Here is a 17,902-nt window from a genome sequence, read left to right as displayed (position 1 = left end):
ACTCCCAGGGCAGGTACAGCACGGGTTAGATACAGAGTAAAGCTCCCTCTACACTGTCCCATCAAACACTCCCAGGGCAGGTACAGCACGGGTTAGATACAGAGTAAAGCTCCCTCTACACTGTCCCATCTAACACTCCCAGGGCAGGTACCGCACGGGTTAGATACAGAGTAAAGCTCCCTCTACACTGTCCCATCAAATACTCCAGGGCAGGTACAGCACAGGTTAGATACAGAGTAAAGCTCTCTCGACACTGTCCCATCAAACACTCCCAGGGCAGGTACAGCACGGGTTAGATACAGAGTAAAGCTCCCTCTACACTGTCCCATCAAACACTGCCAGGGCAGGTACAGCACGGGTTAGATACAGAGTAAAGCTCCCTCTACACTGTCCCATCAAACACTCCCAGGGCAGGTACAGCACGGGTTAGATACAGAGTAACGCTCCCTCTACACTGTCCCATCAAACACTCCCAGGGCAGGTACAGCACGAGTTAGATGCAGAGTAAGGCTCCCTCTACACTGTCCCGTCAAACACTCCCAGGGCACGTACAGCACGGGTTAGATACAGAGTAAAGCTCCCTCTACACTGTCCCGTCAAACACTCCCAGGGCAGGTACAGCACGGGTTAGATACAGAGTAAAGCTCCCTCTACACTGTCCCATCAAACACTCCAGGGCAGGTACAGCACAGGTTAGACACAGAGTAAAGCTCCCTCGACACTGTCCCATCAAACACTCCCAGGGCAGGTACAGCACGGGTTAGATACATAGTAAAGCTCCCTCTACACTGTCCAATCAAACACTCCCAGGGCAGGTACAGCACGGGTTAGATACAGAGTAAAGCTCCCTCTACACTGTCCCATCAAACACTCCCAGGGCAGGTACAGCACGGGTTAGATACAGAGTAAAGCTCCCTCTACACTGTCTCATCAAACACTCCCAGGGCAGGTACAGCACGGGTTAGATACAGAGTAAAGTTCCCTCTACACTGTCCCATCAAACACTCCCAGGGCAGGTACAGCACGAGTTAGATGCAGAGTAAGGCTCCCTCGACACTGTCCCGTCAAACACTCCCAGGGCAGGTACAGCACGGGTTCGATACAGAGTAAAGCTCCCTCTACACTGTCCCGTCAAACACTCCCAGGGCAGGTACAGCACGGGTTAGATACAGAGTAAAGCTCCCTCTACACTGTCCCATCAAACACTCCAGGGCAGGTACAGCACAGGTTAGACACAGAGTAAAGCTCCCTCGACACTGTCCCATCAAACACTCCCAGGGCAGGTACAGCACGGGTTAGATACAGAGTAAAGCTCCCTCTACACTGTCCAATCAAACACTCCCAGGGCAGGTACAGCATGGGTTAGATACAGAGTAAAGCTCCCTCTACACTGTCCCATCAAACACTCCCAGGGCAGGTACAGCACGGGTTAGATACAGAGTAAAGCTCCCTCTACACTGTCTCATCAAACACTCCCAGGGCAGGTACAGCACGGGTTAGATACAGAGTAAAGCTCCCTCTACACTGTCCCATCAAACACTCCCAGGGCAGGTACAGCACGGGTTAGATACAGAGTAAAGCTCCCTCTACACTGTCCCATCAAACACTCCCAGGGCAGGTACCGCACGGGTTAGATACAGAGTAAAGCTCCCTCTACACTGTCCCATCAAACACTCCCAGGGCAGGTACAGCACGGGTTAGATACAGAGTAACGCTCCCTCTACACTGTCCCATCAAACACTCCCAGGGCAGGTACAGCACGAGTTAGATGCAGAGTAAGGCTCCCTCTACACTGTCCCGTCAAACACTCCCAGGGCACGTACAGCACGGGTTAGATACAGAGTAAAGCTCCCTCTACACTGTCCCGTCAAACACTCCCAGGGCAGGTACAGCACGGGTTAGATACAGAGTAAAGCTCCCTCTACACTGTCCCATCAAACACTCCAGGGCAGGTACAGCACAGGTTAGACACAGAGTAAAGCTCCCTCGACACTGTCCCATCAAACACTCCCAGGGCAGGTACAGCACGGGTTAGATACATAGTAAAGCTCCCTCTACACTGTCCAATCAAACACTCCCAGGGCAGGTACAGCACGGGTTAGATACAGAGTAAAGCTCCCTCTACACTGTCCCATCAAACACTCCCAGGGCAGGTACAGCACGGGTTAGATACAGAGTAAAGCTCCCTCTACACTGTCTCATCAAACACTCCCAGGGCAGGTACAGCACGGGTTAGATACAGAGTAAAGTTCCCTCTACACTGTCCCATCAAACACTCCCAGGGCAGGTACAGCACGGGTTAGATACAGAGTAAAGCTCCCTCTACACTGTCCCATCAAACACTCCCAGGACAGGTACAGCACGGGTTAGATACAGAGTAAAGCTCCCTCTACACTGTCCCATCAAACACACCCAGGGCAGGTACAGCACGGGTTAGATACAGAGTAAAGCTCCCTCTACACTGTCCCAGCAAAAATTCCCACCGGCAGGAACAGCACGGGTTGGATACAGAGTAAAGCTCCCTCTACACTGTCCCATCAAACACTCCCAGGGCAGGTACAGCACGGGTTAGATACAGAGTAAAGCTCCCTCTACACTGTCCCATCAAACACTCCCAGGGCAGGTACAGCACGGGTTAGATACAGAGTAAAGCTCCCTCTACACTGTCCCAGCAAAAATTCCCACCGGCAGGAACAGCACGGGTTACATACAGAGTAAAGCTCCCTCTACACTGTCCCATCAAACACTCCCAGGGCAGGTACAGCACGGGTTAGATACAGAGTAAAGCTCCCTCTACACTGTCCCATCTAACACTCGCAGGGCAGGTGCCGCACGGGTCAGATACAGAGTAAAGCTCCCTCTACACTGTCCCATCAAATACTCCAGGGCAGGTACAGCACAGGTTAGATACAGAGTAAAGCTCCCTCTACACTGTCCCATCAAACACTCCCAGGACAGGTACAGCACGGGTTAGATACAGAGTAAAGCTCCCTCTACACTGTCCCAGCAAACACTCCCAGGACAGGTACAGCATGGGTTAGATACAGAGTAAAGCTCCCTCTACACTGTCCCATCAAACACTCCCAGGGCAGGTACAGCACGGGTTAGATACAGAGTAAAGCTCCCTCTACACTGTCTCATCAAACACTCCCAGGGCAGGTACAGCACGGGTTAGATACAGAGTAAAGCTCCCTCTACACTGTCCCATCAAACACTCCCAGGGCAGGTACAGCACGGGTTAGATACAGAGTAAAGCTCCCTCTACACTGTCCCATCTAACACTCCCAGGGCAGGTACCGCACGGGTTAGATACAGAGTAAAGCTCCCTCTACACTGTCCCATCAAATACTCCAGGGCAGGTACAGCACAGGTTAGATACAGAGTAAAGCTCTCTCGACACTGTCCCATCAAACACTCCCAGGGCAGGTACAGCACGGGTTAGATACAGAGTAAAGCTCCCTCTACACTGTCCCATCAAACACTGCCAGGGCAGGTACAGCACGGGTTAGATACAGAGTAAAGCTCCCTCTACACTGTCCCATCAAACACTCCCAGGGCAGGTACAGCACGGGTTAGATACAGAGTAACGCTCCCTCTACACTGTCCCATCAAACACTCCCAGGGCAGGTACAGCACGAGTTAGATGCAGAGTAAGGCTCCCTCTACACTGTCCCGTCAAACACTCCCAGGGCACGTACAGCACGGGTTAGATACAGAGTAAAGCTCCCTCTACACTGTCCCGTCAAACACTCCCAGGGCAGGTACAGCACGGGTTAGATACAGAGTAAAGCTCCCTCTACACTGTCCCATCAAACACTCTAGGGCAGGTACAGCACAGGTTAGACACAGAGTAAAGCTCCCTCGACACTGTCCCATCAAACACTCCCAGGGCAGGTACAGCACGGGTTAGATACATAGTAAAGCTCCCTCTACACTGTCCAATCAAACACTCCCAGGGCAGGTACAGCACGGGTTAGATACAGAGTAAAGCTCCCTCTACACTGTCCCATCAAACACTCCCAGGGCAGGTACAGCACGGGTTAGATACAGAGTAAAGCTCCCTCTACACTGTCTCATCAAACACTCCCAGGGCAGGTACAGACAGCACGGGTTAGATACAGAGTAAAGCTCCCTCTACACTGTCCCATCTAACACTCGCAGGGCAGGTGCCGCACGGGTCAGATACAGAGTAAAGCTCCCTCTACACTGTCCCATCAAATACTCCAGGGCAGGTGCAGCACAGGTTAGATACAGAGTAAAGCTCCCTCGACACTGTCCCATCAAACACTCCCAGGGCAGGTACAGCACGGGTTAGATACAGAGTAAAGCTCCCTCTACACTGTCCCATCAAACACTCCCAGGGCAGGTACAGCACGGGTTAGATACAGAGTAACGCTCCCTCTACACTGTCCCATCAAACACTCCCAGGGCAGGTACAGCACGAGTTAGATGCAGAGTAAGGCTCCCTCGACACTGTCCCGTCAAACACTCCCAGGGCAGGTACAGCACGGGTTCGATACAGAGTAAAGCTCCCTCTACACTGTCCCGTCAAACACTCCCAGGGCAGGTACAGCACGGGTTAGATACAGAGTAAAGCTCCCTCTACACTGTCCCATCAAACACTCCCAGGGCAGGTACAGCACAGGTTAGACACAGAGTAAAGCTCCCTCTACACTGTCCCATCAAACACTCCCAGGACAGGTACAGCACGGGTTAGATACAGAGTAAAGCTCCCTCTACACTGTCCCATCAAACACTCCCAGGGCAGGTACAGCACGGGTTAGATACAGAGTAAAGCTCCCTCTACACTGTCCCAGCAAAAATTCCCACCGGCAGGAACAGCACGGGTTGGATACAGAGTAAAGCTCCCTCTGCACTGTCCCGTCAAACACTCCCAGGGCAGGTACAGCACGGGTTAGATACAGAGTAAAGCTCCCTCTACACTGTCTCATCAAACACTCCCAGTGCATCCAGGAGAGCTTTTTGAGCCAGCATGTAGAAAGTCCTACAAGAGAGGGGGCGGTACTGGACCTAATTCTAGGGAATGTGGCCGGCCAAGTGGAAAAAGTGCTAGTCGGTGAGCACTTTGGTGATAGTGACCATAATATGGTAAGATTTAAGGTGGCCATGGAAAAGGACAGGGATGGGCCGGAAATAAAGGTTCTAAATTGGGGGAAGGCCGATTTTAATAGGATAAGGCAGGATCTGGCCAAAATGGACTGGGATCAGCTACTTGTTGGAAAATCCGCATCGGAGCAATGGGAGGCTTTCAGAAGGGAGATTGAGATCATACAATGGCAACATGTTCCCGTAAAGGTCAAGGGTGGTTCCAAAAACCACAGGGAACCTTGGATGTCAGGGGATATACGAGAATGGATTAGGAAAAAAAGGAGGGCTTTTGGTAGATACAAAAGGCTAAAGACGGAGGAAGCCCTAGAGGAGTACAAAAAGTGCAGGGGGATACTTAAAAAAGAAATTAGGAGATCAAGGAGGGGCCATGAAATAACACTGGCAAGCAAAATAAAGGAAAATCCGAAGATGTTTTATAAGTATATTAAGGGTAAGAGGATAACTAGGGAAAAAATAGGGCCCATTAGGGACAAAAGTGGCAATCTGTGTGTGGAGCCGGAAGATGTAGGAGGGGTTCTAAATGAATTTTTTGCATCTGTTTTCACTATGGAGAAGGACGATGTAGACATAGAAATAGGGCGGGGGGACTGTGATATGCTCGAACATATTAACATCGAGAGGGAGGAGGTATTGGCGGTTTTAGCTGGCCTAAAAATGGATAAATCCCCAGGCCCGGATGAAATGTATCCCAGGCTGCTGTGTGAGGCAAAGGAGGAGATTGCGGGGGCTCTAACACATATATTCAGGACCTCTCTGGCCACAGGGGATGTGCCAGAGGACTGGAGAACCGCTAATGTAGTACCATTATTCAAGAAGGGTAGTAGGGAAAAACCGGGGAACTACAGGCCAGTGAGCCTAACATCAGTGGTAGGAAAATTATTGGAAAAAATCCTGAGGGACAAAATTTGTCTCCACTTGGAGAGGCAAGGATTAATCAGGGATAGTCAACATGGCTTTGTCAAGGGAAGATCATGTCTGACTAATTTGATTGAATTTTTTGAGGGGGTGACTAGGTGTGTGGATGAGGGTAACGCAGTGGATGTGGTATACATGGATTTCAGTAAGGCCTTCGATAAAGTCCCGCACAGGAGACTGGTCAAGAAGGTAAGAGCCCATGGAATCCAGGGTGCCTTGGCACATTGGATACAAAACTGGCTTAGTGGCAGAAGGCAGAGGGTGATGGTCGAAGGTTGTTTTTGTGACTGGAAGCCTGTGGCCAGTGGGGTACCACAGGGATCGGTGCTGGGTCCCTTGCTGTTTGTGGTCTACATTAATGACTTGGATATGAATGTAAAGGGTATGATCAGTAAGTTCGCGGATGATACAAAAATTGGTAGGGTGGTAAATAGCGAGGAGGGTAGCCTCAGTCTGCAGGACGATATAGATGGGTTGGTCAGATGGGCGGAACAGTGGCAAATGGAATTTAACCCGGAAAAGTGCGAGGTGATGCACTTTGGGGGGACTAACAAGGCAAAAGAATACACAATGAATGGGAAGACCCTAGGCAAGACGGAGGGTCAGAGGGATCTGGGTGTGCAAGTACACAGATCCCTGAAGGCGGCGGAACAGGTGGATAAGGTGGTAAAAAAGGCATATGGGATACTTGCCTTCATTAGCCGAGGCATTGAATATAAGAGCAAGGAGGTTATGATGGAGCTGTATAAAACACTGGTTAGGCCACAGCTGGAATATTGTGTGCAGTTCTGGTCGCCACACTACAGGAAGGATGTGATCGCGTTAGAGAGGGTGCAGAGGAGGTTCACCAGGATGTTACCAGGGCTGGAGCGCTTCAGCTATGAAGAGAGACTGGGCAGGTTGGGTTTGTTTTCCTTGGAGCAGAGGAGGCTGAGGGGGGACATGATTGAGGTGTACAAAATTATGAGGGGCATAGATAGGATGGATGCTGAGGAGCTTTTTCCCTTAGTAGAGGGGTCAATAACTAGGGGGCATAGATTCAAGGTAAAGGGCGGGAGGTTTAGAGGGGATTTGAGAAAGAACTTTTTCACCCAGAGGGTGGTTGGAGTCTGGAACTCTCTGCCTGAAAGGGTTGTGGAGGCAGAAACCCTCACAACATTTAAGAAGCATTTGGATGTGCACTTGAAATGCCATAGCAGACAAGGCTACGGGCCAAATGCTGGAATATGGGATTAGATTAGACAGGGCTTGATGGCCGGCGCGGACACGATGGGCCGAAGGGCCTCTATCCGTGCTGTATTACTCTATGACTCTATGACTCTACACTGTCCCATCTAACACTCCCAGGGCAGGTACCGCACGGGTCAGATACAGAGTAAAGCTCCCTCGACACTGTCCCATCAAATACTCCAGGGCAGGTACAGCACAGGTTAGATACAGAGTAAAGCTCCCTCGACACTGTCCCATCAAACACTCCCAGGGCAGGTACAGCACGGGTTAGATACAGAGTAAAGCTCCCTCTACACTGTCCCATCAAACACTCCCAGGGCAGGTACAGCACGGGTTAGATACAGAGTAAAGCTCCCTCTACACTGTCCCATCAAACACTCCCAGGGCAGGTACAGCACGGGTTAGATACAGAGTAACGCTCCCTCTACACTGTCCCATCAAACACTCCCAGGGCAGGTACAGCACGAGTTAGATACAGAGTAAAGCTCCCTCGACACTGCCCCAGCAAACACTCCCAGGACAGGTACAGCACGGGTTAGATACAGAGTAAAGCTCCCTCTACACTGTCCCATCAAACACTCCCAGGGCAGGTACAGCACGGGTTAGATACAGAGTAAAGCTCCCTCTACACTGTCCCAGCAAAAATTCCCACCGGCAGGAACAGCACGGGTTAGATACAGAGTAAAGCTCCCTCTACACTGTCCCATCAAACACTCCCAGGGCAGGTACAGCACGGGTTAGATACAGAGTAAAGTTCCCTCTACACTGTCCCATCAAACACTCCCAGGGCAGGTACAGCATGGGTTAGATACAGCGTAAAGCTCCCTCTACACTGTCCCATCAAACACTCCCAGGACAGGTACAGCACGGGTTAGATACAGAGTAAAGCTCCCTCTACACTGTCCCATCAAAAACTCCCAGGACAGGTACAGCACGTGTTAGATACAGAGTAAAGCTCCCTCTACACTGTCCCAGCAAACACTCCCAGGAGAGGTACAGCATGGGTTAGATACAGAGTAAAGCTCCCTCTACACTGTCCCATCAAACACTCCCAGGGCAGGTACAGCACGGGTTAGATACAGAGTAAAGCTCCCTCTACACTGTCCCAGCAAACACTCCCAGGGCAGGTACAGCACGAGTTAGATACAGAGTAAAGCTCCCTCTACACTGTCCCATCAAACACTCCCAGGACAAGTAAAGCACGGGTTAGATACAGAGTAAAGCTCCCTCTACACTGTCCCAGCAAACACTCCCAGGACAGGGACAGCATGGGTTAGATACAGAGTAAAGCTCCCTCTACACTGTCCCATCAAACACTCCCAGGGCAGGTACAGCACGGGTAAGATACAGAGTAAAGCTCCCTCTACACTGTCCCAGCAAAAATTCCCACCGGCAGGAACAGCACGGGTTAGATACAGAGTAAAGCTCCCTCTACACTGTCCCATCAAACACTCCCAGGGCAGGTACAGCACGGGTTAGATACAGAGTAAAGCTCCCTCTGCACTGTCCCATCAAACAGTCCCAGGGCAGGTACAGCACGAGTTAGATGCAGAGTAAAGCTCCCTCTACACTGTCCCATCAAACACTCCCAGGGCAGGTACAGCACGGGTTAGATACAGAGTAAAGCTCCCTCTACACTGTCCCATCAAACACTCCCAGGGCAGGTACAGCACGGGTTAGATACAGAGTAAAGTTCCCTCTACACTGTCCCATCAAACAATCCCAGGGCAGGTACAGCACGGGTTAGATACAGAGTAAAGCTCCCTCTACACTGTCTCATCAAACACTCCCAGGGCAGGTACAGCACGGGTTAGATACAGAGTAAAGTTCCCTCTACACTGTCCCATCAAACACTCCCAGGGCAGGTACAGCACGGGTTAGATACAGAGTAAAGCTCCCTCTACACTGTCCCATCAAACACTCCCAGGACAGGTACAGCACGGGTTAGATACAGAGTAAAGCTCCCTCTACACTGTCCCATCAAACACTGCCAGGGCAGGTACTGCACGGGTTAGATAAAGAGTAAAGCTCCCTCTACACTGTCCCATCAAACACTCCAGGGCAGGCACAGCACGGGTTAAATACAGAGTAAAGCTCCCTCTACACTGTCCCTTCAAACACTCCCAGGGCAGGTACAGCACGGGTTAGATACAGAGTAAAGCTCCCTCTACACTGTCCCATCAAACACTCCCAGGGCAGGTACAGCACGGGTTAGATACAGAGTAAAGCTCCCTCTACACTGTCCCATCTAACACTCCCAGGGCAGGTACCGCACGGGTTAGATACAGAGTAAAGCTCCCTCTACACTGTCCCGTCAAACACTCCAGGGCAGGTACAGCACAGGTTAGATACAGAGTAAAGCTCCCTCTACACTGTCCCATCAAACACTCCCAGGACAGGTACAGCACGGGTTAGATACAGAGTAAAGCTCCCTCTACACTGTCCCAGCAAACACTCCCAGGACAGGTACAGCATGGGTTAGATACAGAGTAAAGTTCCCTCTACACTGTCCCATCAAGCACTCCCAGGGCAGGTACAGCACGGGTTAGATACAGAGTAAAGCTCCCTCTACACTGTCCCAGCAAAAATTCCCACCGGCAGGAACAGCACGGGTTAGATACAGAGTAAAGCTCCCTCTACACTGTCCCATCAAACACTCCCAGGGCAGGTACAGCACGGGTTAGATACAGAGTAAAGCTCCCTCTCCACTGTCCCATCAAACAGTCCCAGGGCAGGTACAGCACGAGTTAGATACAGAGTAAAGCTCCCTCTACACTGTCCCATCAAACACTCCCAGGGCAGGTACAGCACGGGTTAGATACAGAGTAAAGCTCCCTCAACACTGTCCAATCAAACACTCCCAGGGCAGGTACAGCACAGGTTAGATACAGAGTAAAGCTCCCTCTACACTGTCCCATCAAACACTCCCAGGGCAGGTACAGCACGGGTTAGATACAGAGTAAAGCTCCCTCTACACTGTCCCATCAAACACTCCCAGGGCAGGTACAGCACAGGTTAGATACAGAGTAAAGCTCCCTCTACACTGTCCCATCAAACACTCCCAGGGCAGGTACAGCACGGGTTAGATACAGAGTAAAGCTCCCTCTACACTGTCCCGTCAAACACTCCCAGGGCAGGTACAGCACGGGTTAGAAACAGAGTAAAGTTCCCTCTACACTGTCCCATCAAACACTCCCAGGGCAGGTACAGCACGGGTTAGATACAGAGTAAAGCTCCCTCTACACTGTCTCATCAAACACTCCCAGGGCAGGTACAGCACGGGTTAGACACAGAGTAAAGTTCCCTCTACACTGTCCCATCAAACACTCCCAGGGCAGGTACAGCACGGGTTAGATACAGAGTAAAGCTCCCTCTACACTGTCCCATCAAACACTCCCAGGGCAGGTACAGCACGGGTTAGATACAGAGTAAAGCTCCCTCTACACTGTCCCATCTAACACTCCCAGGGCAGGTACCGCACGGGTTAGATACAGAGTAAAGCTCCCTCTACACTGTCCCATCAAACACTCCAGGGCAGGTACAGCACAGGTTAGATACAGAGTAAAGCTCCCTCGACACTGTCCCATCAAACACTCCCAGGGCAGGTACAGCACGGGTTAGATACAGAGTAAAGCTCCCTCTACACTGTCCCAGCAAACACTCCCAGGACAGGTACAGCATGGGTTAGATACAGAGTAAAGCTCCCTCTACACTGTCCCATCAAGCACTCCCAGGGCAGGTACAGCACGGGTTAGATACAGAGTAAAGCTCCCTCTACACTGTCCCAGCAAAAATTCCCACCGGCAGGAACAGCACGGGTTAGATACAGAGTAAAGCTCCCTCTACACTGTCCCATCAAACACTCCCAGGGCAGGTACAGCACGGGTTAGATACAGAGTAAAGCTCCCTCTGCACTGTCCCATCAAACAGTCCCAGGGCAGGTACAGCACGAGTTAGATACAGAGTAAACCTCCCTCTACACTGTCCCATCAAACACTCCCAGGGCAGGTACAGCACGGGTTAGATACAGAGCAAAGCTCCCTCTACACTGTCCCATCAAACACTCCCAGGGCAGGTACAGCACAGGTTAGATACAGAGTAAAGCTCCCTCTACACTGTCCCATCAAACACTCCCAGGGCAGGTACAGCACGGGTTAGATACAGAGTAAAGCTCCCTCTACACTGTCCCGTCAAACACTCCCAGGGCAGGTACAGCACGGGTTAGAAACAGAGTAAAGTTCCCTCTACACTGTCCCATCAAACACTCCCAGGGCAGGTACAGCACGGGTTAGATACAGAGTAAAGCTCCCTCTACACTGTCTCATCAAACACTCCCAGGGCAGGTACAGCACGGGTTAGATACAGAGTAAAGTTCCCTCTACACTGTCCCATCAAACACTCCCAGGGCAGGTACAGCACGGGTTAGATACAGAGTAAAGCTCCCTCTACACTGTCCCATCAAACACTCCCAGGGCAGGTACAGCACGGGTTAGATACAGAGTAAAGCTCCCTCTACACTGTCCCATCTAACACTCCCAGGGCAGGTACCGCACGGGTTAGATACAGAGTAAAGCTCCCTCTACACTGTCCCATCAAACACTCCAGGGCAGGTACAGCACAGGTTAGATACAGAGTAAAGCTCCCTCGACACTGTCCCATCAAACACTCCCAGGGCAGGTACAGCATGGGTTAGATACAGAGTAAAGCTCCCTCTACACTGTCCCATCAAACACTCCCAGGGCAGGTACAGCACGGGTTAGATACAGAGTAAAGCTCCCTCTACACTGTCCCATCAAACACTCCCAGGGCAGGTACAGCACGGGTTAGATACAGAGTAACGCTCCCTCTACACTGTCCCATCAAACACTCCCAGGGCAGGTACAGCACGGGTTAGATACAGAGTAAAGCTCCCTCTCCACTGTCCCATCAAACAGTCCCAGGGCAGGTACAGCACGAGTTAGATACAGAGTAAAGCTCCCTCTACACTGTCCCATCAAACACTCCCAGGGCAGGTACAGCACGGGTTAGATACAGAGTAAAGCTCCCTCAACACTGTCCAATCAAACACTCCCAGGGCAGGTACAGCACAGGTTAGATACAGAGTAAAGCTCCCTCTACACTGTCCCATCAAACACTCCCAGGGCAGGTACAGCACGGGTTAGATACAGAGTAAAGCTCCCTCTACACTGTCCCATCAAACACTCCCAGGGCAGGTACAGCACAGGTTAGATACAGAGTAAAGCTCCCTCTACACTGTCCCATCAAACACTCCCAGGGCAGGTACAGCACGGGTTAGATACAGAGTAAAGCTCCCTCTACACTGTCCCGTCAAACACTCCCAGGGCAGGTACAGCACGGGTTAGAAACAGAGTAAAGTTCCCTCTACACTGTCCCATCAAACACTCCCAGGGCAGGTACAGCACGGGTTAGATACAGAGTAAAGCTCCCTCTACACTGTCTCATCAAACACTCCCAGGGCAGGTACAGCACGGGTTAGACACAGAGTAAAGTTCCCTCTACACTGTCCCATCAAACACTCCCAGGGCAGGTACCGCACGGGTTAGATACAGAGTAAAGCTCCCTCTACACTGTCCCATCAAACACTCCAGGGCAGGTACAGCACAGGTTAGATACAGAGTAAAGCTCCCTCGACACTGTCCCATCAAACACTCCCAGGGCAGGTACAGCACGAGTTAGATACAGAGTAAAGCTCCCTCTACACTGTCCCAGCAAACACTCCCAGGGCAGGTACAGCACGGGTAAGATACAGAGTAAAGCTCCCTCTACACTGTCCCAGCAAAAATTCCCACCGGCAGGAACAGCACGGGTTAGATACAGAGTAAAGCTCCCTCTACACTGTCCCATCAAACACTCCCAGGGCAGGTACAGCACGGGTTAGATACAGAGTAAAGCTCCCTCTACACTGTCCCATCAAACACTCCCAGGGCAGGTACAGCACAGGTTAGATACAGAGTAAAGCTCCCTCTACACTGTCCCATCAAACACTCCCAGGGCAGGTACAGCACGGGTTAGATACAGAGTAAAGCTCCCTCTACACTGTCCCGTCAAACACTCCCAGGGCAGGTACAGCACGGGTTAGATACAGAGTAAAGCTCCCTCTACACTGTCTCATCAAACACTCCCAGGGCAGGTACAGCGCGGGTTAGATACAGAGTAAAGTTCCCTCTACACTGTCCCATCAAACACTCCCAGGGCAGGTACAGCACGGGTTAGATACAGAGTAAAGCTCCCTCTACACTGTCCCATCAAACACTCCCAGGACAGGTACAGCACGTGTTAGATACAGAGTAAAGCTCCCTCTACACTGTCCCAGCAAAAATTCCCACCGGCAGGAACAGCACGGGTTAGATACAGAGTAAAGCTCTCTCTACACTGTCCCATCAAACACTCCCAGGGCAGGTACAGCACGGGTTAGATACAGAGTAAAGCTCCCTCTACACTGTCCCATCAAACACTCCCAGGGCAGGTACAGCACGGGTTAGATACAGAGTAAAGCTCCCTCTGCACTGTCCCATCAAACACTCCCGGGGCAGGTACAGCACGGGTTAGATACAGAGTAAAGCTCCCTCTACACTGTCCCCATGAAACACTCCCAGGGCAGGTACAGCACGGGTTAGATACAGAGTAAAGCTCTCTCTACACTGCCCTATCATTGTGCCTCAGCTCTCGTGTGAGAGGAGCGCCTCCTACTGCACAGGTGTGATATTTGCAGATTCTGTTGCAGCCTGCTGTGGCCTCTTGAGTGAGATTTCCGATTTTGTGACAGTTGGGATGGTTTTGTGCTGTGGGCTGAACGTTCTCCCTTTTCGCTTTTCCTCCTTATTAAAAATTTGTTTTCGGGATGTGGGCATCAGTTGCAAGGCCGGCATTTATTGACCATCCAAGGGGCTCGCTCGGCCACTTCAGAGTCAACCACGGCAGTGTGGGGACTGGAGTCACAAACAGGCCCAGACCGGGTGAGGACGGCAGGTTTCCTTCCCTGAAGGACATCAGTGAACCAGTTGGGTTTTTACCACAGTCGGACAGCTTCACGGTCACTTTCACTGACACCAGCCTTTTATTTCCAGATTTTTTTTAAACTGAAATCCAATTCTCCAACTGCCCTGGTGGGATTTGAACACACGTTCCCTGGATTATTGGTCCAGTTACACAACAACGACACCACCATATGTGCCGAGGTCCAAGATTGTGGCCATCACCCTTTGACCTGTATCCCAGCAAGAGTCAGTGTCCTGAGGCTTGGGGAATTTAAAAACTGACCCTGGCGAATAAAGGGAGTTAAATCTGATTTTAAACTGAGATACATTTGTGCGTTACAGTTTACAGAGAGCCAACTTTCGGGGTATTTATTGTCTTGTTGCAGGAGGTACCTGGTACGGACCACAGCAGGGGCAATTCCAGCAGAACCCCGCTGCCCACCAGCAGACTTTCTACCAGCAGTACGCCACCCAGCAGCCACTGACCAGCGCACCTCAGGAATTCAGTGAGTTCCCGAAGCTTCTGTTGGAGAAAGACTCCTCGTTTCTTACCGTACAGTCCGTGACTGGGATATTTCAACAAGTTGGAGCATTTAGTTCAAGTTCAGTCCCGGGAGAGTGATTGTAGGGAGGGCAGTGAGACTGGCCTGATGCTGTGCTTAATACTGGTGGATGGTAGAATGGTGGATACAGGTTCAATAGTAGCCTTCAGAATGGGAATTGGATACTTGAAGAGGAAAAAAAGTTGCAGGGATATGGGGGAAGAGCAGGGGAAGAGTGGGACTGACTGGATCGCTCTTTGAAAGAGCTGGCGCAGACTCGACGGGCCGAATGGCCTCCTTCGCTGCTGTGCTAATCTGTGATTCTAGTCCAATAAGGAAAGAAGACTTGATTTAATTCCAGGGAATGAAGTGGGGCAAATAACTGGTGAGAGTTGGAGAACAACTGGGAAAAGAGCGACCACAGCATGATCAGGTCCAGTGCAAGAACGAGGCAAAGTCCAGCGAGACGAGATGGGATCTGAGTCAAATTAAGAGCAGAAAACACCTCAGCAGCTGGATAGAGTACACAGTAAATATATTAAGGCAAAAAGACGGATTCAAAGAATAGAGTTCCACGGATAAACAGATTGCAACTAAGCTGAAACTTAAAAGGGAGACATATTTTAAAATGAGGGCGAACAATACTAACGATAATCACGAGGAATATAGAAAGTGAGAGAAAAGGGAGATTAGAAAGAAAGACTTACATTTCTATAGCGCCTTTCACGACCACTAGACGTCCCAAAGCGCTTTACAGCCAATGAAGTACTTTTTGAAGTGTGGTCACTGTTATAATGTAGGAAACCTGGCAGCCAATTTGCACACAGCAAGCTCCCACAAACAGCAATGTGATAATGACCAGATCATCTGTTTTAGTGATGTTGATTGAGGGATAAATATTGGCCCCAGGACACCGGGGAGAACTCCCCTGCTCTTCTTCAAAATAGTGGCCGTGGGATCTTTTACATCCACCTGAGAGAGCAGATGGGGCCTCAGTTTAACGTCTCATCCGAAAGACGGCACCTTTTGAAGTGTCTCCCAGGGAGGAGAGTTGCTGAAGTGAAACCACTGCCCTCGAGTTAATGCGCGACTTGTTGAAGTGTTCCTGTACAGTCTGCATTGATCAACGCTTGCTCAGTCTGATTGATGAAAGGATTGATATTTGCCATTGAGCAGATCCACGACATCCCATAACCTTCCCCCCCTGCTCACCACCCTCCCCATCTCCTCTGCCCCTCCCCATCGCTTTCCAGACTGCGGAGGAGGCCGCTATACGGAACCTAACACCGTTCCCCACTTGTTTAAAGGGTAAAGGCCCAGCCTGATGCGGTGCTTCAGAGACCAGGAAAGTCCCAAGTGGCCCACGGTGAGCTAGCTGACCTCCGCAGGAGAGTTGGGTGGTGGGGGGGGGGACGGTATGCAATTGAGCTCAGGTGCCTGTAATACAGAGTTAAAAATACTCGACGCTCCTGCTCCTGATCGCTATCCACTGTCTCCTGCTGGAAAGTGCGGTTGTTTGGAAGTAAGATGTAGACAGGATCCGATTCTGTGATGCACCCTGCGGTCAAATAGCCTGGCGACATTCGCCATCATGAAGAATGGGCATTTGAGACTTGGTGCCACTGGGTGTCTGGTGCCCGCCGAGACCTTCCCAGCAAGCAGTAGGGGGGAAGGGGAGAAAGCAGGTGCCGTCTTGGGGCGGAGGTCCCCATTCAGCTGCAGTGGTTAACACAATGCCATTTTGTTGTTTAACTATCTCTATATTTTTGTGCTTTCTGCAGACTCTGCACAGAATTCTCAAGGACAGTTCAGAAACTTCCAGCAGGATCCAGGGCAACAATATGTGGCTTATCGACCTCAGCAACCCGCCCCCAACCCGGCTCAGCAGCAGGCGTTCCAATACGGCCAGGTACGGCAAGAGGCAATCCCGGGGTTTATACCACGCTGAGTGAGACCAGCTGTACTCCACAGTCGGGAGTCGAGGGCAGTTATATAACAAGACACAGCTCCGTCTCCTGACTCGCACCAAGCCCCGTTCACCCCTCACCAATGTTCCCTCTAAGCTGCTCAGTGCTCCGCAGCTTCCGCGCAGCTGGCTCACCGGCTTTTAAATAGGAAAAGCGCGCGTGCGCGGTATTGTGAAGGGTCCGCGCACCCAAAAACAAATGAAAGGGGCCCATCGCCCGGCACCCCCTGCACTCGCTGACCTACACTGGCTCCCGGGCCGACAGCGCCTCAAATTTAAATTTCTCCTCCTTGTGTTCAAATCCCTCCATGGCCTCGCCCTCTCCCTATCTCAGTAAATTCCTCCACCTCTACAATCCTCCAAGATCGCTGCGCTCCTCCAACTCTCCGTCTTGTACATCCCTGATTTTACAGGATATTGTCATACAGGAAACTTTCTGGTATCCGGCACTGACGGGACCGAGCTGGTGCCGTTAGATCAAAACTGCCGTATAAACCAGCGCTAATGTTAAAACATACGGAGCTTTTCAGCTCCGTGAGAATCAACAAACCCTGTTGCTTAGCAACAGCTTCAAAACAGTCGGCTGCAGCAGCAAGTGTCTCTAGCTGAAGCTGTTGCTTAGCTACAGACCTTGCAGAGCCTGACTGGGGAAAAAAATGCAACGAGAAGTAAAAAAACTTATAGAAAACGGCTCCTGAATTTTGCCGGTAGATCGAGCTTTCCGGACTTTTAACCTCCGGTTAAACGAAAGTTTCCTGTATATCCCTAATGCCCTTATGTGGGGGTATTATAGGATATTACCATATAGCCTTTACCTCTACTACATGTTTGAGGTTAATATTTTTTATTAAATCATATCAGTGAGATAATAAAACACAACCCCTTACATACAGTGTGTATGAGATCAGTATCAATTGCCTCACGTACATCGGGAGGCTGCAAGCGTGTTGTCTTGACTGCTACACTAGCCTCCGCAAGCCTGGATTGTTTCATTGTGTCGGACAAAAGCGAGTCCCACATGTCCTCACATTCTGTGTGCTGTTCATACAGCTATCATTTAGTGTTAAGGTTAACAGTTCGTTTCACAGGCCTTTTATGTCTTATCTCTTCCAATCTTTATT

The 17,902-nt window shown here is 50.8% G+C and overlaps 1 protein-coding gene across 3 annotated transcripts in view; it reads left to right on the top strand.

Moving 5' to 3' along the window:
• The window catches only part of ss18l2 (ss18, like 2), a 114,084-nt gene that overhangs the window by 92,626 nt on the left and 3,556 nt on the right, over window positions 1-17,902 (top strand). For 2 of the 3 annotated variants that reach the window (XM_085991892.1, XM_085991891.1), the window contains 2 exons: window positions 14,660-14,779; window positions 16,597-16,724. In XM_085991892.1, coding sequence (XP_085848018.1) covers window positions 14,660-14,779; window positions 16,597-16,724 — 248 coding nt within the window. The remainder of the gene's footprint in view (window positions 1-14,659; window positions 14,780-16,596; window positions 16,725-17,902) is intronic. The other variant, XM_085991893.1, reaches the window with a different exon arrangement.

The sequence above is a fragment of the Somniosus microcephalus genome, chromosome 6, assembly GCF_052327205.1.
Source record: "Somniosus microcephalus isolate GS21.2 chromosome 6, FLI_Smic_1.0, whole genome shotgun sequence".
Taxonomy (NCBI): domain Eukaryota; kingdom Metazoa; phylum Chordata; class Chondrichthyes; order Squaliformes; family Somniosidae; genus Somniosus; species Somniosus microcephalus.
The sequence above is the reverse complement of the archived record's forward strand: the minus strand, read 5'-3'. Positions and strand labels throughout refer to the sequence as shown.